General features: G+C 39.5%; 2 protein-coding genes across 6 annotated transcripts; both read left to right on the top strand.

Annotated features, from left to right (window-relative positions):
* The first annotated feature begins 1,479 nt into the window (after window positions 1-1,479).
* Window positions 1,480-17,967, top strand: LOC105828482. 5 transcript variants are annotated; one of them, XM_012666820.3, is made up of 9 exons: window positions 1,480-2,073; window positions 12,909-13,039; window positions 13,545-13,702; window positions 14,100-14,331; window positions 15,542-15,740; window positions 16,211-16,446; window positions 16,536-16,632; window positions 17,226-17,459; window positions 17,768-17,967. In XM_012666820.3, exons 2-9 carry the CDS (start codon window positions 12,929-12,931, stop codon window positions 17,881-17,883), a joined length of 1,383 nt encoding a protein of 460 aa, XP_012522274.1. In that variant the 5' UTR covers window positions 1,480-2,073; window positions 12,909-12,928; the 3' UTR covers window positions 17,884-17,967. The 5 variants fall into 5 exon arrangements, with proteins under 5 accessions (XP_012522274.1, XP_012522275.1, XP_036148986.1 ...); XM_012666821.3 differs by lacking the exon at window positions 1,480-2,073 and adding an exon at window positions 5,112-6,795; XM_036293093.1 differs by lacking the exon at window positions 1,480-2,073 and adding an exon at window positions 6,815-7,348.
* Window positions 17,968-18,096: 129 nt separating this feature from the next.
* Window positions 18,097-22,148, top strand: LOC118647702 (proton-coupled folate transporter-like). The gene is made up of 6 exons (XM_036293094.1): window positions 18,097-19,399; window positions 19,474-19,734; window positions 20,115-20,464; window positions 20,602-20,878; window positions 21,101-21,283; window positions 21,829-22,148. The coding sequence occupies exons 1-6, from the start codon at window positions 19,315-19,317 to the stop codon at window positions 22,065-22,067; spliced, it is 1,395 nt and encodes a 464-aa protein (XP_036148987.1). The 5' UTR covers window positions 18,097-19,314; the 3' UTR covers window positions 22,068-22,148.
* Window positions 22,149-23,145: the final 997 nt, after the last annotated feature.

Raw genomic sequence — 23,145 nt, 5'->3', positions numbered from 1 at the left:
GCATTCCGGAGATCCCGGGAATCGTTCAACAAAGAGAGCAAGAGTAATTCTTCAGGTTCGCCTTGATGATCCCGACGGCGGCCTGGTTCATCTATCGCGCTGCCATGCTGATACTTGCTCGTGCGGTACCAAAAATTTGTAATGCGGACGGACGACGCGTACGTGCACATGCAAGCATGCATGTACGTGACATATGAGGTGGTAGGACAACGGGATAGAGTGGCTGGCGAGGAGCTGGCCCCCCTTGTGAGAAAGAGAAAGACAGAAAAGGAGGGGGGTGGGGAGTGGAGGAAACGGATTGCGAACTCGCGAGGATCAGCGTCGCCGTTGGTACCCTGTGGCTCGTGACACCACGTGTGCAAAGATAGGCAGGATTGGATAGTGACTAATTCAAAAGTTAATAACTTTAACTTAGTTAATTTTAAGTAATTTAACTTTTAACTTTAACTAGTAGTTATTTTTTAAGAATACCTAAATTATAATTTAATTATTAATCTTATCTTTACGTTTAAAATATTTATCGAATGGTTAATTTACTATTATTTAATTTGTTAACTTTTTTCCAGTTTTTAACTGATTAAAAACTTATCTATGTAAAAAAAGAAATTAGAAAAAATATATTTCTACATAATAAAGAATAATGCATCTTTTTTTATTGCATATAAATATTATTTAATTTACAAAATATTAAATTTATCTGATGCTCTATATTATAATTGTATTGAATAATCTAATGTTTAGAAATTATGACTTTGATTCAATAATATTATAATATTGATATTAATGATATATTAATACTTTCCAAAATAATTTTTAATTCAACTTAATTTAATCTTTACGTGACTCTTATGTTGTTCACGTACCTTTTAATTTAAATTATCTATTTAGAGAACTTACCCAACTCTCTGACAATAAGTTTCATCCAAATACAACTTCTGCGAAAATCTTTCCCCAAAACTTTTCCTCCGAATAAGAGAGTATTTAATATCAATTCTTTTTTAGAAAAAATTATCCTTCTCTATAATAAGTGAATTTATGAATTATTTCTTCGCCCTGATCGCCTATAACATTCCTCGCGAGCCTTCCTGCAATCCACGCGTACCCTTTTCCTCCCTCATCGCCGAACCGCCTGCGGCCCTGCCGCGGGGGACCGGGCCCTCGCCGCCGCGGCCGTCGTCGACGATGGCGGGGGCGGCGAGAAGAGGAGGAGGAGGAGGCGGAGGGAGACGGAGAAATAGAGAGAGGCGAGGTCGAGAGACAGAAGACATCGAGGAACAGTTCAGTGGCCCTCCTCCCCCTCCACCCGCTGCGCGCCGCGCCTTGTAGCAAAGGCCACCAGCTCCTTGTCCTATTTTTGACGTCACCGGCGGTGAAGGTAGACAGCGAGCGAGCAAGGGGGTGGCGCGGGCGCATGCGCCCGAGAGAGCGTGTTCACCAACATGGTGAACGTCCTGGGTGACTCTCACTCGCGGCTCGCGGCTCGCGGCGCGGTCCACACCAGCGGCCGAGCGGTGGAGGCAGAGTGAACGGCGATATACGTCGCGCGCGCGGCCGAAGGAGGCGAAGCGCGGCTTATTAAACGGAGAGGCACCCCCCTTTTCGCCCTCCCCACCACCCCGCTCGGGCGCGCGTTCATTTCGCGCGCTCCGCGAGAGAGTGGCAGTCGCGAGGAGAGTCTGGTCCGCGCCGCCGCGCTCCGGAGGAATTGTCGCGCCGAGATCCTCTCGCCGATGATAGTGCTCGCCGGCCGCCCGTAGTGTCATCGGGTGTATTTCTTTCCAACCCCCCCCCCCCGGCCCCTCCCGGACGACTTTTGCTTGCGGACGGTAACCGCGAGAGGAGGACGCCGCGTCGCCGTCGCGCGCCGCGTGCCAGCGCGCGACTTTCGCCGATTATGGATAGGAGAGAGCGCGGCGACGAGGAGCAGCAGCAGCAGCAGCAGCAGCGCGAGTATCCGTCTGCGCGAACCTGCGGCCTGTGAACCATATTGTAGGCGGTGGAGAACTACCGCGGCGGGGGTACGTGCGACGTGCTCGTCGCCAGGCGCTGTCATTTCCGTAGCAAGGTGGTGAGGTACGTAGGGGTGAGAGAAACCCCCGCCGTCGTCACGCGGGAAACGTCCCTAGAGACGCGCGATCGCGAGACATATGGGGAACGCTCGCTCGCTCTCGCTCGCGGGCGAGAAAGGATCGAGGTCCCCGCGCGACGCGAGATCGCGGAGGGGGGGGGGGAGGGGTGGGACGGCGGAATCCGCGCGATTCCCAGACGTTCGAGATATGTGTAATAAATAAAAAATACACATACATATTATATGTTGCGCGTGCACGTGCGTTTTAAACATATGCGGACGCATATGTGAATCGTCATCCTTGTCATTCTCATCATCATCATCATCATCATCATCATCGTCATCGTCATCGTTGAATCGAGCGAGCGCGACATTTGCTTACGTGCGATACATTCTCGCTGGAAGGCGCGAGGAAGGAGAACGGGCGAGCGAGCGGGCGACGTGAAAGTGAGTTCTGCCCGCACGTCGCGTCGTCGCCCGGGCGACGATACGGCTCTCGGGGCCGATTCGACTGCGAACGACGTCTCCTCCGCGATTTTAAATAGCGCCGTCAACGGCGCGCGACAAAATCCCCTCGCGATTTTTCCGTTCGCATTTTCTTCTCGTTGCGCCGCTGTTGCGAGAGCGCGCGCGCTCGCGATTCGCCACACCGAGCCCGGGAAAGTCCGGGACTTTTTCGCCGGGAATTTCTGCCCGCTCGCGTATATATCGCATATTGTATACGAGAGCGTGGCGGCCGATTCGCGGCCCGCGACCGATTGCGATGTCGTAACGTCCACTCCTCCCCCTTCCCCGCTCTCCCGTTCTTCTTTGGCAACGCGCCGCGCGAGGGGGGAAACCCCCCGAGGGCAGTCGCCCCGGAGGCGATCGAATCTTTTTTTTTTTTTCCCCAAACCCGCCGCCGAACGGCTTCTCCGAGAATCGCGATCGAAGAAACGCTCTTCTTCCCCCCTCCCTCTCTGCCCCCGTCCCTCTCGCCGAACAACAATGGAAACGTTGGAAACGCATCTTTTCTATACAGATGACGAAATGTGATAGCTTGTTTAGCTCATACGATGCGTGTCCGTAAACACGTAATTAAAGTCAATTAGTTGATGCGCAATTAATTCCCCCAATCTCCGACTTTCTCGCCGAAAACAGACGGGAGGGCAGAAGGAAGAGAGGGAGGGGGGGGGGGGTGGGAATGCGCTGGAATGCGTTTTTGAAACGTTTCGGTATAAAGCGCGCGGGCCGGAAAGATCCGGTCCGCCCGGGGAATCCCGCGGCAACCGAATCGCCTCGTGAAAACGGTTCGAGTTTACCGAACGTCTCTGCGTCGCGTCGTACGAAAACCGGTAATAATTTCGCTGAGTTCATCCGCATTCGGAATATTCGCTAATAATTATAATCCCCGAACTGCTCGCACGTATATATACACATACGTGAGAATCGTCGTGAGAGATCCGTCTCGTTTGCGCGTCTCCCACGCGGAAATCGCGGATCGGGGTCGGAAGTCGTAAACTCATCGGAATTGTCGGGAATCAATCTTGCCGACGTGTCCCGGGCTGCTCGCGCCGCGCGCCACTCGATGATTGCGAGATTGACTTTCGCGCGAGCGGCGAGCATAATCGTGAAAGCCGCAAGCGGCTCGCAAGCTGTATTCGCTCGCTCGCTCGCTCGCTTCCGCGGCAAGCGGATTCCTCGCTTTCTATCGGCCCGAGCCGCCGACGGAGCACACGCCTGGTGCTTCTATAATAAACGCGCTGCTGGAAACGCGCGTTTCACGCTCGACGTGATCCGCGGCCCGCTGCAGCGGGACGTTTATCCCGTCCAGGCGGCACACACGCGGACGCCGGACGGACCATATCCGCATAATTTCTTTTCTCGTTCGGCTCCGGCTGGCTATATAGGCCAAGGAAAGAGCGCGGCGTCCGACGCCGATTCGAATCGAGCGGCGCGCGACGCGGCCGCTCGTTTCCACGTTCGAGCTCACATTCGGCGTAAATGCGCGTTAGACGGTTGATTTGACGGCGCACTCGGCCCGCGAGGGGAATGGCTCCGAAATCTGGCTAACGACACGTATTTTCTCTGCCTCGGGGTCCCAACTGGCGTGCAGGTGTACATTTCCGTTTATTCACAAAACCCCGCAATCAGTCTGGTACTTGTGTTAAAGGCACAGGCTTTGCTGAAATAATTTCAATCAAACGTCCAGTTAATACCACAAAGATCCAAAAATGCTAATTTTACGTTCCTTAATTTAATAATTATAGTATCACTTATTAAAACTTCAATGAAAATTTTTCTCAGAATTTTTATACGAAAAATTGAAACGAAATATGTAATTCTAAAAAATATATAGATATTCTCAACGTTTCGAAAATTTGCTAGAAAAATTTTTATTAGAAAGGAATTGGATTTCACGAAAGAATTATCTTGCAATGTCCTGATCGTAGAGAAATCGATGATCAGAAAAAAAAGTGAAGAATTTAGGGAACTTGTGGCCGAATGCGGAACATTACGGATGACTCGTGTCATCGCTCGTCGCATCGGCTATTAATAGGCATAAAAATATCGAGACGTTCACGGTGAGCGGTTCACGGGTTTTCCCCGAGGGAGCCTCGCAGGAAAGTAGCGTCACGGACGGTCGGTCGTTGCTACTTTCCATCGCGCGACAACGCGGGGAAGTAGATTCCCTCCCCCGCCCCTACCCTTCCCGATCTTCTCTCGTCGATAATTTCGTAGAGTTTATCGCTCCGAGCAAATTAAAACGGCGATATATCGGCGCGCTATCGACGGCGCGCGCTCGTAAGTTCCGCGGATTTACGGCGCACGACAATCGTAAAGAGGGATAATCGTCGCGCGCGTTCGGCGTCGCGTCGCGGCGGATAGCGCGGTAATTGCAATTTACGCGTCCCCGCGCGTAGACCCCATCGCTTAATTCTCGCGATCTCGTTTAATTGCAGCCCCGCGCATTCGCTTTCGTTCCACGCCACACGTGTGGTTGTATCTCGCGGCGAGAGCGGACGACCCCGCGCCGGGGTTGTCCCCGCGAGAGGGTGTGTGCGTAAAATGCCTGGCCGCGCGGCTGGAGTACAACCAGTTTCCTTCCACTGCTTCGAAATCTCGCTGTTGCACTCATCGAAGTCACTTGGCGAGTTGACTGGGACTTGGCGAAAGAAGGTGGGAGAGAGAGAGAGAAAGAGAGAAAAAGAGCGAGAGAAGGGGACCGCGAGTGTGTGTGTATGTGTGTGTGTGAAAATGAGCGAATGTTTGCAAGCGAGGAGGAGTAGGTGGTGCGTGGTAGAATGGCGGATGAGAGCGAGACGGAGAGGCGGGCGGGAGGAAGAAGAAGAGATGTGGACGGGAATAATTGGAGGAAAGGTGACAGGATAGGTGAATCAGCGGGGAAGAGGTACGGAGATAGGTCATTAGTTAGAGTAATGGTGAAGCTACAAGAGACAATTAAGGGAAATTGGATTTCGATGCAGTTGGATGAAATCTATCTAGTTTTTTAGCCAAATAGCAGAGAGACGGAGTCGTCGCTCTCGAAGTTGAAGAAACAAGAAGGAGAGAGAGAGAGAGAGAAAGAGAGATACCTGTTTACCTCGACAAAGACGAGGAGATTAAACGAAGACAGCGCCGAGGAGAGTGAAGAATACCGAAAAGGAATAGGGAAGGGCGGCGAAATTGATAAAAGGAGAAGACTTATTCATGGAAATCAGCAAGGCGGAGATGAAGAGATACGCGAAGAAGACGGCGGTTGAAGAACCGAGCGGCAGAGAACGGAGAAGAAACGAGAAAAAGAGAGAGAAAGGGGAAAAAGAGAGAGAGAGAGAGAGAGGGCGGGGGGATCGTTAAGAGAGGCAGGGAGAAAGGATATCCCTCAAAAGAAGATATACTCACGATCTCCGCCTCGCAACAAAGACGGAGAGACACGTGACGACAGAAGCTGAAGAGTGAAGAAAATCGCGGAGAAACGAAAGGGACACGGAGTAAAATACTCGTCAAGGAAAGAGGTGGAGAGAGGCAAAAAGGAAAGAAAGAGCGTGCGAACGGTCGTGTACGCTTCGTACACGTGTGTGTGTATGTGCGTGTGTGTGTGCAAGTATATCCGTGGGTTTGTGTGCGTTTGTGTCTGCAAGGCGCACACCACGGCGAACGATAGTGAACCGCCGATCTCTCGTGGAAGGGGTGGGGGTCCTCGCTCGGTGTGCGCGCTGTACTCCAGCAACTCGGCCTGCGCTAGACGCTGCCGCTGGTCGTGGTACAACAGCCTTCGCATTCTTCGGAGAAGTGAAAGCAGTTTCAGGGAAATTCTGGTGGCGGTCGGGCGTTCGTTCGTTCGTTCGTTCATTCGTTCGTTCGTACGTACGTTCGTTCGTTCGTTCGCCAAAGGCAGTGTCGGCCGTGCGACGTTTCTTTCTCACCTCCGCGGAGGCGCGGAGGCTCTCGCGATCTCTCGGGCCGGATCCCTTTTCCTCGTTTATCGGTGCACGAGATCGGGCTCTCATTACGAAAGCGGTGCTCGTAATCTCTCGCCCTAGGGAGAGACGCGCATACTAAATATATATATATATATGTGCTTAATATGTGCACGCGCGCGAAACAGATGGCAAACTCGCGGATCGACGCAATCCCGTACCCCGCGGTGAGATAATGGACAAACGCCATGAGGCACCTACTGCTACGTGGAGAACGTCGTTGCGAAATCGTTGTCGTCGAAGGGGAATAGAAGAGCGCCACTCAGAGTGAGTCAGATTTTGTGGGTTCTGTTCTATCCGGGAAAAATCCGGGGTTCCTCCCCTCTCGCCCCCGTAAGGGGAAGAACGTGCTCCTTCGTGCAACTGAAGGGACCCACCGCCGCTGCCGCGAAGCCCGTTCGGTTTCGTTACGTAAATGTTGCATCATTACGTCAATTATTCCTTCTTATCTTCGATATTGCCGCAAGACGCACGTCTACTTTAAAAGTCGGGCACTCTCCCGCGGAAGACGATTGTCTGTCCGACGATTAAAGTGCATGTATGTACCGGAGTATGTACTCACAGTGGTCTACCAGATTTGAAGAAATACGTTGAAGTGAAGAAATGTGAAGAAATAATTGTCTTCGAACGAATACGATAGGTAGTTTTTGATTGACTTTTGTTGAAAGTTATATAGTTGGCGTCAATATCTGGAAGACGTTCTAACAATCTATAGATGTTCTTTGGAAGGAGAATATCCTCAAGCCCGTATCAGACTGTACGCGTTGGAGATTGGGTATCCTCACGCAGAGAAAGGATTATCGGAAAAGGATTATAAAATGTAACCATAATAGCTAAGATTTAAAAGAGTTAACGTTGTTGCTGGCGTAGCTTAATTTATTAGTTATTAAAATGTAGTAGTTACAGTAAAATGTATTCGTTGCTTGGATCAAATGTACGTAGCAGCGTCCTATAAACACAATTGCATGATTTGAATGCGTAGTTTTATGCGCGTAAAATAGTGAGGAGTTTCTATTACTATAGCTATTCATTCAAGTTTTTGATTTTAGCGAATAAAATCTTATTTCACAGTAAATGTATTTTATCTTTAATAATTATTCTTAGCATGGACAGAAAAATTCGAATTAGCTAAACGGATTCCGAAGTCATTGCCAAGTAATTTCTTTCCGCGTATGAATTGAAGATTAGATTTCTATCAATCGGAACAAAGCAGTTTAAAATTAAAATGATCTAATTGTTTAAATTCTAATCTTTAATTCCCAATTTTTTATCTCCAGCGATAGCGTACATTAAAGAAAAAAAGAGTTTTTAATAATATCAATTAAATATTTGGTTAGTGCAATTAAAAAACAATTTCATCTTTTCTAAATATTTAATAATAATACGATACGGACAATTAGAACTTGTGTGATTTAGTTTGTCGGTGAAATCCGATTAGGTAGCCCGATTCCTAAAACCAGAATTGTTGACGGCGCTTGCCGAGTTTCTTTCACCTAAGCAAGTCGCAGCACATTCGACCAACACATTCAAAAAATACGCTTGAGACACGTTTTGGAAGTCGTCGCGAAGTCTCTTCTCTCCGGTTCTCGCTATTTTATCGCGACGTTGCGGAGCCGAGCGTTCGCGTCCCGTTTTTTCATTCTTTTCTCTTCCTTTTTCTTCGTCGGTTTCCCATCGTCACGCGTCTTCCCGATGAGACATCCCGACCGATCGTCGCCTTGACGCGCGAAATTCCACAGGTTTGAGCCAGGTGATTGGAATTCGAGTCTTCGGCGCGACACGCGGCGCGGCGCGGAGCGGAGCGGAGCGAAGTGCCGCCGGCGGCCACTCTTTTTGGGGATTTAATCCGGGGATCGACCCGGGCGCGTTGCGTGCTGCAACTACCTAATCGACGTTACGGTACCTTGTGCCATACGAGGCTCCGTTTCGTTGCGCGTCGAATGCTACGATTAAGTAGCGGTATTGTACAGTATTGACTTACATCAGGAGGCGTAGCGTCGAAGCAAGGTGCGAGAAAAGACGGAGGCGCGAATATCATCGGGATAATAATCCATTTCGGCGTGTGTACAGTTAAGTTCGTCATCATTATTTATTGCGAAGAGAGAGAGAGAGAGAGAGCAAAGTCTTAAGAGGATCTTAAAGCAAATTACCGACATCTTTCATTAAAGATTAAAAGATGTCTTTGAGTTGAGACTCTATAGCTGCACTGAAAAAAAAGTTATTAACCTGACTAAATTTTTCAACTCGATTAAATTTCTTCCGTTCAAGTGTTTATGCATTTTAGTAAAATGCATTAAGTGAAATGCACACATGAAATACTTAAACTTTAATTCAAATTTTGGACTTAATTCAAATATTAATTCAAATCTTTAATACAAATATTTATATACATATTTGATTGAAATATATAAATATTTTAATTAAAGTAATTTAATCAAGTTGAAAAATTTAGTCAAATTAACAACTTTTTTCCTCAGTGTGAAAATTTTAAATTATTTTATACGTAAAAGAAAGAGGACATAGAACGATGTCACGCTAACAATAAAGCAAAATATTTTAAATTCTGTAAAATATATTAAAGTGTTAAAAATGTGTTTTTATTATATTAGTACGAAGACACACTGTGCTTGTTTAATTGTGTAAAGAATTTGGAATTCTCTAAAACAAATTTAAAGGTATTTTCCATTTAAAAAATTGTCAGTATTTAATTTTAGGATTCTCTTAAGTTGATAAAATTAAAAAATCTAATTTGATTAAAAAATTCCTGATTAAGAAATTCTTATATTACTTTTAAAGAATAGAAATTATCGAAGACAAAATGATTCTTTTTAATGATAAAGTATAATTATATAAAATTTTACGAAAATATCCTTTATGCGTTTGCTTCGTATTTCAATTCAGATTTTAGTATCTAATAAAACGCTGCAGAATTATATTGCTTATTAATTTCGACCATAAATAATAAATATGATAAAGTAATAATTGGCTTAATAAGAATCCAAACTATATTTTTTTAACTGCTACTTCATAAGCATAAATACGAATACAGTGTACGCAAAAATAACGAAATAAAATATTATCGAGTTCGGACATGTTAATATTTTAAAATATGCGTTATACATATGAAGGTATATCTTGCATAATAAAATGTAAAAGTAAATCGCGGAGCGTTTTCGCGCGTAAGTGTTACGCTGACCAATTTCTCGAGAGAGAATCGCGCGCGCCTATTTTTTCCTCATTAATGCGCGGCTATAAATAAAAGATCTTGCGCGAAAGAGTAGTCGTGAAAGCCAATTCGGACGCCGGTCGTAGCCAGGCGATACGTTTAATAACAACACTTTCACGATGCTCGGAGCTCATCGTAAATCAACCGTATTCCACCTGCGCTATCGCCCCGCTGAATCTGATTTGTCCGCACTTTCGCATAGCTTTTTGCATTCTAGGGCGGGGCAATTTCCTTAACCCATTTCCTGACTTTTACATCCTTTTTCCTTTCTTCTCTCTCTTTTTTTTTTAAGCAGATCTACGCGGCGATATAATCTTCGAAATTAATCAGGCCAGATCGAATATACGCGGTGCTTCGTAAGTCGCACGCGATCTCTCGCGCGACTCTCCCGACGATTCTTTTTTTTTCTTTTTTTTTTGGAAAAGTTCCGATCGCGCCCTGTTTGGCCGTTTCTCGTTTCCTCTCGAGTCTAGTCGACTCGCTCATTTTGTAGCATTAAATATCTCTCTCGGTTAATTTACGAGTTAAAATAGTGTCACTTTGCGATAAAAAAATTGCTACATAAGGTCGTGCGAGAAAGGAATGGTCTTCTTGCTGAAGTGTCTAAAAGTTTAGCAATATGCTGCACAAACTTTTAACATTCCAGCCTTCGTCACCTTGAGCATCCTCCATAATTATTTTTCTCAGAAACTCTTTTAAAACGCATACAGCTGTTTTTAATCTGGCGACTCAAAATTGTCGTTAACGAAAGTTTTTTTCCCCCCATGAGAACAAAACAGTTATTAAATCACAGTTATCCACTGAAAGATAAATTAATCCCTGATGGTCGTAATCTCGGGATTACGATGAGATCAACGTGGGAAGATTTAACCCTTCCGCGTGTACTTGATCGCTGGGTCTCCCCCCCTCCCCCCCGCTTTAGAGACGCGTATACCCACGTAAACCGCAATGGAAAAATGTCTGATGTCATTCGCCAGAGAGGCCGAAGAGGAGACTTTAACGCCGGGGAGAGAATATAGCGAAACACGCGACGCCGAGTGCCGAGGATCAGCTGAAGTGACGTCACGTCACCGAGCCGGATACAAGGGTCCGTCGTGCGGGCACTCACGCACTCACACGTGCCCCGCGGTACATGCCCCGTAAATCGCGGCGGCGATTTCTTTCCCCGTTTTCTTTCCCTTTTTTTTTTCTTCCGTCGCCCTTGCGCCACCTGAAACGTTATTCGCGTCGCGCCGCGAGGAACGTGCGGCAGGCTGATAGCGCACTGCTGATATCGACGTCCGTATACGGCAGCCGCAAATGCGCACTGCGCTTTTGCTCGTAGCGCATTCACATTCGTATTCGCGGGGAAGAAAAGGAACAAGACAACGTCGATGCGAGTAACGAGAGAAAGAGAAGTGTGTATACAGGGTGTGCCGAAATTCGCGAATCAAAATGTTACAGCAAGGAAATTGTCGAAAAATTAAGTACTTCGACAGGCACCGATTGTATAAATATTGCATAATAAATTGAAACGAAAATTTCGCAATAATTATGCTAAGATGGTACTTCATAACGCAGCCAGTTTTGTCGGATGAAATTTTTGAATAATACTTGTGTCAATATTTTATTTAAAATATTCCCATGCTGAATGCGCGATTTATTTTGTGTAGCAATATTTTTACATCACAATTTATGAATAATTATATATCTTTTTTAGTAAGCATATTTATGGATTAATTATATTTCTAAATGTTTTATTCAACTAAAGTCCTCTTCTCAATTATTGAATAATTTCTTCCCAAATTTAATTTTGCAAACATAATAAAATGATTCGCATATAGTTTTGTTGAAATACTATTGTGAAATTAAGGGAGTATCGGACATACAATCTTAGATGCACAAAAGTGCATGAAATTTGAAATACTTAAATATCTACGCCTAACGCATAGTAAATCTAGATGTAAGAAACTTGAACGATAGTTGGAGTCTTATTTTTACTCTTACAAAGGTATTTTTCACGTATTTGCAATTTTTTTCACTTATAAGTTTAAACTTTTGACAGTGAAAATACACAATTATCTCAAGTTATATTTTATTTCTTTAAAACGGTGTAGTGAAGACAATTGAAACTTGGCAGATATTTTCATCTATTCATATACTAGATGTACAAAAAAATTCAAATTCACTGGTATTATTTCTTCTATATTTTTTTAGCTGTTTCATCATGTCAAGATCGTCTTTTTCCATAAGATAGAAAAGGATACCATGTAAAATCATGAAAATTAAAATAGTTATAACTCAGCAACCGTTTAGTGGATGCGTTTTCAATTTTTTGCAGTACATTAGGGAAACTAAAAGAACAATTTCACAAATTTTTAGCAACTTTGTACCATTTTGAACAGTCCGATACATCCTTAATTGAACAAAGAGTTATAAATATTCTATAAAAGCTCAATGCTTCTACAATTATTTTTATAAATATTTCTACATTGCAGATTATAACTTTTATGCAAGATTTACAATTTAACAAATGTTATCCTATCGCAAAATGTAAGTTTAAAGCAATCAAAGATTATGTTTGGTCACTTCTTATACTATTACTAAACTGTTAAATGTAGTTTGCTAACCTTAAACTTTTATATCTCAAAAATTACCGTTGAAAATAAAAATTTACAAATAACATTTTGCTTAATTGTTTGAAGTTACAGTATTTTGACTTGCAAATTTCCGGACATCCTGTATATACATTTATCGAACCTTAAGCTTCTCTCTTTCTTTTGCGTCTGACTGTGTACTTTGAAAGTACACAGGCTGATGCAAAAGTCACCGATTGTCTCTTCGACTTTTGAATCGTAAACAACTTAAAAATTAATGACACGAGGACATTATGTGCCAGATTGATAAGGATATTTCTCTCTCCGCAAATGAGAGAATTACTTCTCCATGCTTATTCAGAAAAGCGAGAGGTGACGAGAAAGAATTTCGATAAGCATATAACTGACGGCTCTTAAATCTATCAATGAATTTTCCCATGGATATTTAATATGAAACAAAATAAAATAAAATTTTCTTTTTCACGAATGAGAGAATTCCGTGAGGCTGCTTGAATGCTCGACAAAGAGAGATTAAGAGAGATTACACGGTATCATTTTTTTCCTTTCTCTGCTTTCAGATTGACTATCAGAACGCAAAATGGTATCGAGGCGGAAGATACTTTCGCGTTCGCGAGATAATCTCGTGGAGTCGCAATACGAGGATCAGGATGAGGAAGACGTATGGTATAACTTGGATAAATTGTACAAGGTAATCTTTATTTATTAGTCTCACATTTGTTAATTTTATTTATGCGTGTAATCTTTAGATGTATACATATTATCCGTATACATGGAAACTTTGGCCACAAAATTGCGTTCCTAAAGTGCCTTGAAGTTTTAGATTTACAAATTAAAGCTGTACAAGAGTGCCTATTTTGAATTAATTATTTTCTGTTTTTCATAAAATGTAAATAACATTTTAAAAGATATTTTTTATCAAATAGAAATTTCTAGTGATTTAATAGGCATAAATAAAACTTTGTGACCAAATTTTTTTGACCTTATATATTATAATTAATAATTATATAATATAATAATAATTAATAATTACATGTATATAATTATATTTATATACACTTATTTATACGTACAGTTTCTTCGAAAACTTTCTATTTGAAACAAAATATCTAAGTGCTTTTAATAATAACACTCTGATGTGCCTACGATTCGTTCAGGCTGCATTAGCTCATCTGTTGTCTTTCTTACACTTGTAGGATCATATACAAGAGGTCTTAGATAAATGGAATCAAATAGACGATGAAATTTGGGCGAAGGTTATCGTCTTCGAGAGAAATAGACGAGTCGCGAAAGCGTATGCCAGAGCGCCCGTTCTCACGATAAACGGTTCAAATGACGGATTCGATGGATTCAGGTACACGAATTTAAGATACAATTATTTTTCTGTTTGTTGTTTTATATTCCAGTCTCCTACGATGATTTCGTAAAATATATGTATGTACGTCTTCAATCAATATATCTAATAAATTTAAAGTTTAAGACAAGAAACAATTTTATATACTTTACATTTCACTGATTTATTTCACATTATGTCTTGCTTGATTTTTTATATCAAGAAACCTACAATTCAATTCCTATTCAATCTCTCTTATTTATTATTAATTACCCGAAAAAAGTCAAATAATACAAATACTTCTTAAAATGTCTCTTTTAACGTGATACATCACATAATTTCTATAAATATATTAAGTAAGTTAATATTTTAGTAATTATACGGGTTATTACACGTCTCGGGAAATTGTGATTTACAGGATAGGGCTTTGCGGGTTCGACAATCCCATGCGGGACCCGAAAACGGAGGAGGCGAAGCGTCACATAAACCAGGGTGTTAAAATAAAGATGGACGAGCAGGGCAACATTCTCATCAAGAGATTATGCAAAAATAACGTGTACGTGAAGTCGACGAATCAGGAGGACAACGCGATCGGCCCGGAGATTATACGTAATTCGCAGGGCGCGCTCGAGCACGAGAAACCCGGAAAGGTGGGTAATATTCGCGTCGATATTGTTGCTTCGCGGTTTCTTAACCGTCCGCGCGCGTCGGATTTCTTTCGTGAAATATTTATCGGCGAAAGCCATCAAAATGGGTCAATCGCGCGCGAGGGGTGGGGTCCTCGGCTACTCTCGCCTACTTCTCCCAATTAAAGGAAAAAATAATAACAATAAAAAGCGCCGAGTTTTCCCCTCGTCGCCGTCGCCGTCGCTCACGTGAGGGGATCGTATCGGCTTTATCACGATGCTCGTGTGTGAGTGCATGTTGATAGAGAAACCGCATCTCGCCTTTCTAATTAAAACCACGAGCAACCGAACCGTATAATAAGAGGCGTTTAAATCTCTTTATCGTCAGGAAATCATATATGCCGCATACGCGGTACGAAAGGAGAGCGAAAAGTTTCCGCCGCTTGAGAATGTTTTGGCTACAAATGCAACATCAGCTAGAAAAGTTAGCAAAATTTTAAGATTTTATAGGTTTTATTGTCTTCTAATTAAAATTTTTTGTCTTAAATATACAAATTTTGGCCCTGAAATCAGGATAAAACGAAAAATTTGACTTGTGCTGCGAAAATAATCATATTTTATGCAGAGAAATAATCTTTAACGAGTAAATAGATTCAAATTTCTGTATGAATATTAGATCTTTTATCAATGTATGTAAGAAATTTAATTTGATAACAAAATTTTTTATAGTGAATAATTTTATTGTAAATTATTAATCTTAAAAGTTCTTTTTTAGAATATTTCCGAATTTACATAATATATGAGGAACGTTAGAAAAGACGTAAACTCTCTTGACACCCTTCAAAAGTGTTCTAATATAAAAAACCGAGAAATTTTCTAAAAAAAAAAAGTATATACAAAACGCGATTTTACATAAAAACAAAATTGTGCTTAAATTTTACACAGATACGTAAACGCAATAATAGAATAATCTATGAAAACTTTCTATTAATGTTTCGAGACATGCGTCCCTCGACGCGGGGCATACGGTTATTCCTTCCTGTCGGACGAAGAAAGGTTCCGTTTTCGTTTATTAGTTTACTCCTTCGTCGATAATGCGTTTTTATTGCGCGTATCCCTCCCTGTCGAGTAGCCGATTGATGCCATAGCCGGGAGTGACGCAACCGCCAACTTTCTCCTTAATATCGTGGAACGCTGAACGCGACCGTTGAACGTTACTGGCTTCTCGTTTCAGCTGTTTGACATGAATAAATTCCAAACGAATCTGTCGCGGGAGACGCGCAGGGCCTACCCGGACCGACGGCGATTGGAGATGCAGTGCCTGAGCGCTATCATATTCGTGAGAACGGAAGCCGACTTACTTCAGTGCCCCGTATGGGTGCTCATCGTCAACGTGGTAGGATTGGACATGCTCAAGTCGAAGCTCCCACCAGGTATGCTGCAAGAAAGCGCGTGACATACATCAAGGATGTTTCGGCTCTACAATACTGGCTGAGAGTTATTGAAACTTAAAAACCGCAGGCTTCTCAAGTTTATTTTTAATCAACAATAAACAATTTCGGCCGCGCATATCTTTTGGCCTAAGATCAGTTACGAAGAAAAAAAAAATAACGAAAAATTTTTATAATAGCTTATGCAACAAAAATTATTTTATTTTGTTGTAGTTTTAAGTAACTTAACAACAACAAAATTCCGAGTGTGGAATTCTCCACACACTCCATATTTAAGTTGCCGGCCATACTTAATCGAACAAGTAGATCCGCAAATATATTTTTATGTATATTAGAGTTTTATTAATGTATATATAAATTAATTTAATTTGTATGTCGCTACTCTCCCATCAAATTTGCAAGTAAATAAATAAGTTTCGAGTAACATGCATTATTGCGTTGTATCTTTTTAGTTTTAGCATTACAGAGACCGGTGGATATAAAGAATAGGCCTAGAATACCAATTCCCGACGAGGATCCGTACAGCGTGGCCGGCGTGTCGTCGTCCGTAGGTCCTAGCGAAATAATGACGGACAGGGACTCGCGGGAGCAAATCTACATGCAATCGACAAGTTACCAGCATCGACGCACGGAGAGACCGCCGAAATTGCCGCCTAGAGAAAATCTCTACGGCCACGGCATCCCCAAGGTGAATATTAGAAGCAATATGCTAGAATGAGGGGATAGTCAAGTTGAAGAAAAAATATGCTACTTTGGCGTCCGTTTTTTTTTTTTCAGCCTGATTACGACGATATAGAAGACGACTATGGCAGGGCGATGAAACACCACATGAGGGAGGAGAAACGAAGTAAACACGACGACAGGAAAAAATACGGTGAGAAACAGCGTTTGTCATTCTATGTCGCATTTCTGTAACGATCAATGTTACAATTTTTATAATTGTATATTCATGTGACATATTGTTACGTTAAATCCTCTCCAATGATTTCTCTGAAAAGTTTTCTTTAGAATTCGTTATATAGTTTTTCAGAATTTTTTAAAAGTTTTCAAAAAGTTTCTAAAATTATTTAAATAAAAATATTTTCCCCGAAATATTGAGAAGTTTATATTTTTTCTAAAATTCTTTACATACAAACAAATTTTGAAATACACTAATAAGGTTTCTGAAATTTCTCATTATATAACATTCAAAGAAATTTTATAATTTATATCTAAAGTTTGAAGTGCATTTCTCTTATTGAAGAGTCCTTTTAAATTTCAAATATGAAAAATTCTTAAAAATATTATGAGAATTCTTTTACCAAACTTGTGTTGAAAAAAATCATATTTGGAATTTTCATGTTGAATTTAAAAGTTTTCTCTAAAAAAAAAGACATCCTTATTCTCACATATTTCAAGAAAAAAAATCACATATTATTTCAAATTTATCATATTTCATAAATTATAACCATTTATTATATATTTTAGACGACCCGTATTATTGCGGTTTACGAGCGCGCGTGCCTAATTTCGTCAAAATGGCGAGAAACGGTCACAGCAAGGTAGGACCTCCCCCGTCTCGAGGACATCCTAGGACACAGCCGGCGCCGTCTTATGCAGGCACCTCCTATGCTAGTAGTCAATCCTCTCAGATATACGGACATCTACCGGCTCATCGACCACCCATTATGTATCACGCCAGAAGCTTCGAAAGCGGCTTAGGTAAGGAACAATTAAATAATTGTAATTTTTTTCTAAAAATAATTGCTGTGTAAAACTTATATATAAATTAGTTCAGCATATAGCAGCTTTATCGTGTAAAATTACATTCGCAAATTATACTCGTTGCTTATTATTTTATTAGGTAATATTTAGTAGTTTTTATTTTAAATTATTTTTTTTTCACGGTCTATTTTTAAATAAATAGAAAGGGATTTTTCACATGAAGAGATAATTATGAAGACAGCCGCTCTACCGTTAAAGTACTTTATAATCACGTTTATTAGTAATAATTGCTGCTATGCTTCCAGATTCGGACAACAGGAACGAGTCACCGTATAATCACATATACGGAAGGTTACCGATCCCGACGAGAGGCGTAATACCTCCGACCCCGCGTGCTATGTATATTGGAGAGTGGGATTAGATGTAAGAACTATCTCGGCGTTTGTACTTATAAACTCTCTGTATATTGTTAATATACCACATAAATACTCATATTTTTATGCCAGCAGTTGTATTTTTATTGTTTTATTCCCTTTGAAATAAAATTCTCGGTTACCCAGACAGGGAAGAGGATCAAGAGTGAATTAAATCGTTGTTAGAATTAGATAACCCGAAATGTAAGTTCGAACCTCGATATTTTCAATAGATTCATTGTGCAAATATTGTGCAAATAATAATAGTATCATGTAAATTGATGAAAGTATCGCAATAATTGCGGTAAGATAATATGTCATAAGTGCAGCAGTTTTGTTGAAATAAACATTTTTAATAATATTAGTATTAAAAATTATTAATAAAATTAATAAAATGGGACAAATTTAAGTTTGAGGTACATTTTACAATTATATCAAAAACTGTTTTATTTATTATTTAAAATGTCATGATGCTAAATGTGTAATATTTCATGTTGGAATATTTCTGCATTATAAATTTAGAAGCAATTATGCAATTATCATACACGCGATAGATTAATTATATCTCTAAATATTTTATATACAATGCAGCAAAAATATTTCCTTCAATTATCAAACAATTTCTTTCCACATTTATTTAATTTTAATAAAATTCTACCAAAATGCTATTTCATAAGTAATTGCACAGTTATCAATATTTTACAAAAAATCAATTCTTTTACATATTTATTTTTGTAAATAAGTTATATACAATATAATCGCAGATTATAGTGTTCATGGAAGATTTCATATGACATAATTTAATAAATATTGTTCTATTAGACATATAATAAGCTCTGTAAACTAAGTTTTATGTATCTATAAAATTTATTCAATAGAAGAATCATAGAAAAAAAAAACGTCGAAAACGTAGTATTGTATTTACTATATTGCACAATTAGACTCTTCGCACAAGAGCAATACACGCACAACACGTGATGTTACATAGCGATGTTTCCGGTACGTCGAGTACGTTTATCGTTACGTTCGGATTTAGGTTTAAAGTCAGTTGTTCAACAGCTTAATCCCCGTGACTGATACCTTTGTGCGAACAATTTTGTATCTTCGTGGTCGAGGCGATTACGTCAGGGTGAATTAAACGACAGAATATTCCGACATATGTTAATACATTCATGCGGAGAGACAAACACGTGCACGCATACACATACGAAAACATGCAGTGTATATACAACAAAGAACTTTACGGACACCGAAGTACATCGCGCGTCGCATTCGCTTAGATAAGCGCCTAATTTTTGCCAATGAAGAAAAACAAAACTTCGGGTGCATCCGACGAGTGCGCCCGCGGGCCGTTTTATCGCGCATTCGTCAACGAGTTACCGCATAGGGCGTGTGAGTGTGTAAGCTTAGTCCGTTTTTAACAAACATCGCGGGAGATAATGGACCGAACTATGCCGGAATGGAGACGTTATTTGCTCGTGCAACCGCCCTCGGTATTGCTGATGTTCGCCAGAGCGATGACAGGTGATAAATCAATCTTTTGTTATTTTTTTTTAATACAGCAACTTTATGTAGTATTCACGCGTTTTTCTTTGCAGATACTATTCTGATAGATCTGATAGTGTATCGTACGTGCACCGTAACGCTGAAGCTAAACGAAACGGAGTGTCTCATACCCCATAACGATAGCAGCAGCAAGGAGGCACTCAGAATCGATTCCATGGTTCAGCCATACGCGAGCCAGATCGTGATGGGTAAATCCTTTATGAATAGCATTTTCCCATCGCTCTTGATGCTATTTCTAGGACCGTGGAGCGACAAGTACGGAAGGAAACCCGTTATGCTTTCAGGATATATAAGTAATCATCTTTTTATAAAGAGCTTATAGAGCAGGGTGAAAAGAATAAAGAATATTAGTCTTGCTTTTAAAAATAATTATTGAACATAATAATTAAAATATGAGAAATATTACAATTATTAAATTATAATAATTGATCGTTACTCTAGAAGTAAATAATAGAATATAATAAAATCAGATAACAAAGATACAGCATATGATTGCTCATCATTTTTGCACTTTTTATACTGGAATTGAAATATTTTCCAGAAAGTTAACAGCTTTTATTATTTTTATACATGTGAATTCTGAAATGTTCTAAGTCTCTATATAAAAAATCTGAATAGTTTTCAACAGGATTGAAGAGAGTTCATATTATTAATTTAACGTTCGTTCTTTCAGGTAAATCTTTAACTTTTGCTCTGCTCTCTGTAATAGCTAATTGGGACATCGGGCCTTGGTATTTCCTGTTAGCCTACGTCCCCATTGTTTTTTTCGGTGGCGTAAACGTATTGACGCTCGCCACAATGTGTTACATCACTGATATGACAGACGATAACGAGCGGGCATGGTACTTTGCCTGCTTGGACGTACTGATCTCCCTTGGCGTGCTAATCGGATTGCTCGTCGGTCCGGTGATATTCGAGGCATGCGGATACACCGGTGTGTTTAGCGTCGCGACCGCATTCTGTATTTTGGCGACGTTATACACGTTATTCTTTATTCCAGAAACTATACACAATGAAACTTTCGTAGGTGATGCTTTCAAAGCATTCATTAAAGTTTTTTTAAAGAAGCGGATGCTTTTACTTAGAGAGAGAGACTAAGCTGAATCAATGAACGTCGTTTCAAACGAATGAATAACGAGTCTCTTTGTCCGTCTTTACAGGACGTCCGTAAAGTATTTGACTTTGCGTTAGTAAAGGATCTTATTAACGCGTGTATCAAAAAGAGAGATGGATTCAATAGGTCATTAGTTTGGAGCTGCGTAGCTTGCCTCACGATTCTCTTGATTGTCTTTGAGGGCTATCTCGCCATCGGATATCTGTTCGCGAGCGCGCGGCTCGGCTGGACCATGGAAAAGTATAACGCCTACTTGGCTACAGACGTTGTGATAGGAGTATTCGGAACGATGTTCGGTATTAAATTAATGCAGGAATGTGCAGGTATCGTTTTAACGACACTGGAGACACTTTTCATTACTTAATGTAGATTAACTTTAATATCAATTTAACTTACACTATGCTTTATTCTTTTTAACTTTTTTTTTTTAGAAAAAAGATGAAAAGTAAATTAGATCGAGATTAAAGTTAATTTGCGGTGAGGGAAATGGACATTGTTTTGACAATTTATTTAAAAAAAACTTATAAAATACTCAAATGATTCAGGATTCTCAGAAACGATAATTGCCATGATATCTCTTACATCGGCTGTCGCTAGTACATTGACACGTGCCTTTACATGGCAGTCTTGGCACATGTATTTGTCAGTGATTCTAGGAATATTTAGTGACATATCTGAACCAATGATTCGTGTCATATTGACCAAGGCGGTACCTATACAAGACACAGGTAAACTTTAAATAATAATTAAAAGTTTCAGGAAACAAAAAACTTCTCATTAAACTGTTATGTGAACATTTTCTAGTAATTTTCCTCCGAATGTGTAGTAGGTATAAAGAAGCAAAGTTGTACACTTTAATTAATATTTTGAGGACTCACTTAAAAAGAAAAATATTAATTGCTGGACTTATTTAGATCTTGCGAAAATGTTGTATATCTCATTTTTTGTTTTTTTAGTCTTGTCGAAATAAATTTATTCACGATTATTAATAGTATAAATAAAGATTTGGAACCATAACCGAGATTTAAAAAGAAACAGACTTATTTGGTGTAATTTTAATCTAGATTTAACTTGTTCTTCATCTTTTTATAATTTTTAGAACTAAAAAAAAAGATAACAAGTAAGTTACAAATTGAGGTTAAAATTAATATACATTGATGGAAACATTAAACGTATGTATGTGTACATACGAAAAAAAGAGATTACTATATTTTTTACTAAGATACTTACATTACTTGCAAAGAACGATTTTAAAATACATTTATTTCAACAGGGAAGGTTTTTTCCGTGGCTATGTCCGTGGAGACACTGTTACCATTCGCAGCAACCTCCATGTATACATTTCTTTACTCCCACTACATGCCACCTATATATCCTCTACCAGTGTGGTTCTTATCAGCTGTATTCGAAGTCATAACTATTGTGATACTGATATATATTCAGAGTCGAGCAATAAAAAGCACTACAGTGCCTTTTACCGTATTAAACGAAGATGATACATTAAGATTTTAGTGAGAAAAACCAAGTACAAAATATAGAGATCAACTAAATATGAAAAGATAATCTTTTTATACGGGTATTTTTCTAGTAATATATAAAACATGCATTCATTATATATGTTTATAGATATTATATATTTTTATATTATATAGATACTGTTAATAAAAAAATATAAAATTCTTCTGAAATATTCTAGTTATTATTAGCAATGTCTAATTAATGGTTTTATATTTTTATATAAATTGATATAACGAAATATAACGTATAATCTATTTGACAATCTGGTAAATTATATTTATAATGCAAGGAATGTCCATAGTTTTTATGTACATATATATTTTCTACATTTTTAATCTTTTTCTATAAAGTATTTGATAAAAGAAGTATAGGATCGATGGAATTCATTACAATAGAGAATATAAAATTTTTGTAATCTAGGATTTTTTAAATAAAACTGTACGAATGCTTTGTAGAAATATTAATTGTTGTTGAAAGATTATCAAATTTATTAATTATTATAAGAAAACATTGGCGATAGTTCCGAAAACGACCAATCTCCGATTTAGTTCAAATTTTGGAAATAGGTTTCTTTTAGCAAAAAAAAATCAAAGCAAATTTTCCTAATACATTATAATTTAATAAATATTAGAAAATGTTAAATTTCGAAATTGTAGACAGGTAAGAAACGTGAAAATGTCCAAATTTAACATTTTCTAACACAGCTGTTTTTTAGTCGCGTTTATAATTATATAATGTTTATTTAATAAATTATATTGTATTAGGAAAATTTGCTTTGACTCGATATATTGACCTGTTTATCGTATTATTTTTGCTTATACATATTTATTTATTTATTAATAATACAGATCAATATTATAATTATATTTAAAGTTATATATAAATTATAGGCACCAATAAAATTTGAAAATATTATATATATAAATATATATATATATATATATATTGGAATATTTTTAGAATATTGTCGGTTATAATTATAACATTTATATACAATTTTAGTTTTTAATTACATAATCATATACTTTCTAAAAATATAAAAATATTATAATACATACAAATCGTTTAATAA

Source organism: Monomorium pharaonis, chromosome 10 (genome assembly GCF_013373865.1).
Source record: "Monomorium pharaonis isolate MP-MQ-018 chromosome 10, ASM1337386v2, whole genome shotgun sequence".
Classification (NCBI taxonomy): domain Eukaryota; kingdom Metazoa; phylum Arthropoda; class Insecta; order Hymenoptera; family Formicidae; genus Monomorium; species Monomorium pharaonis.
Note: the sequence above shows the minus strand (reverse complement) of the source record. Positions and strands in the feature narration are given on the sequence as shown.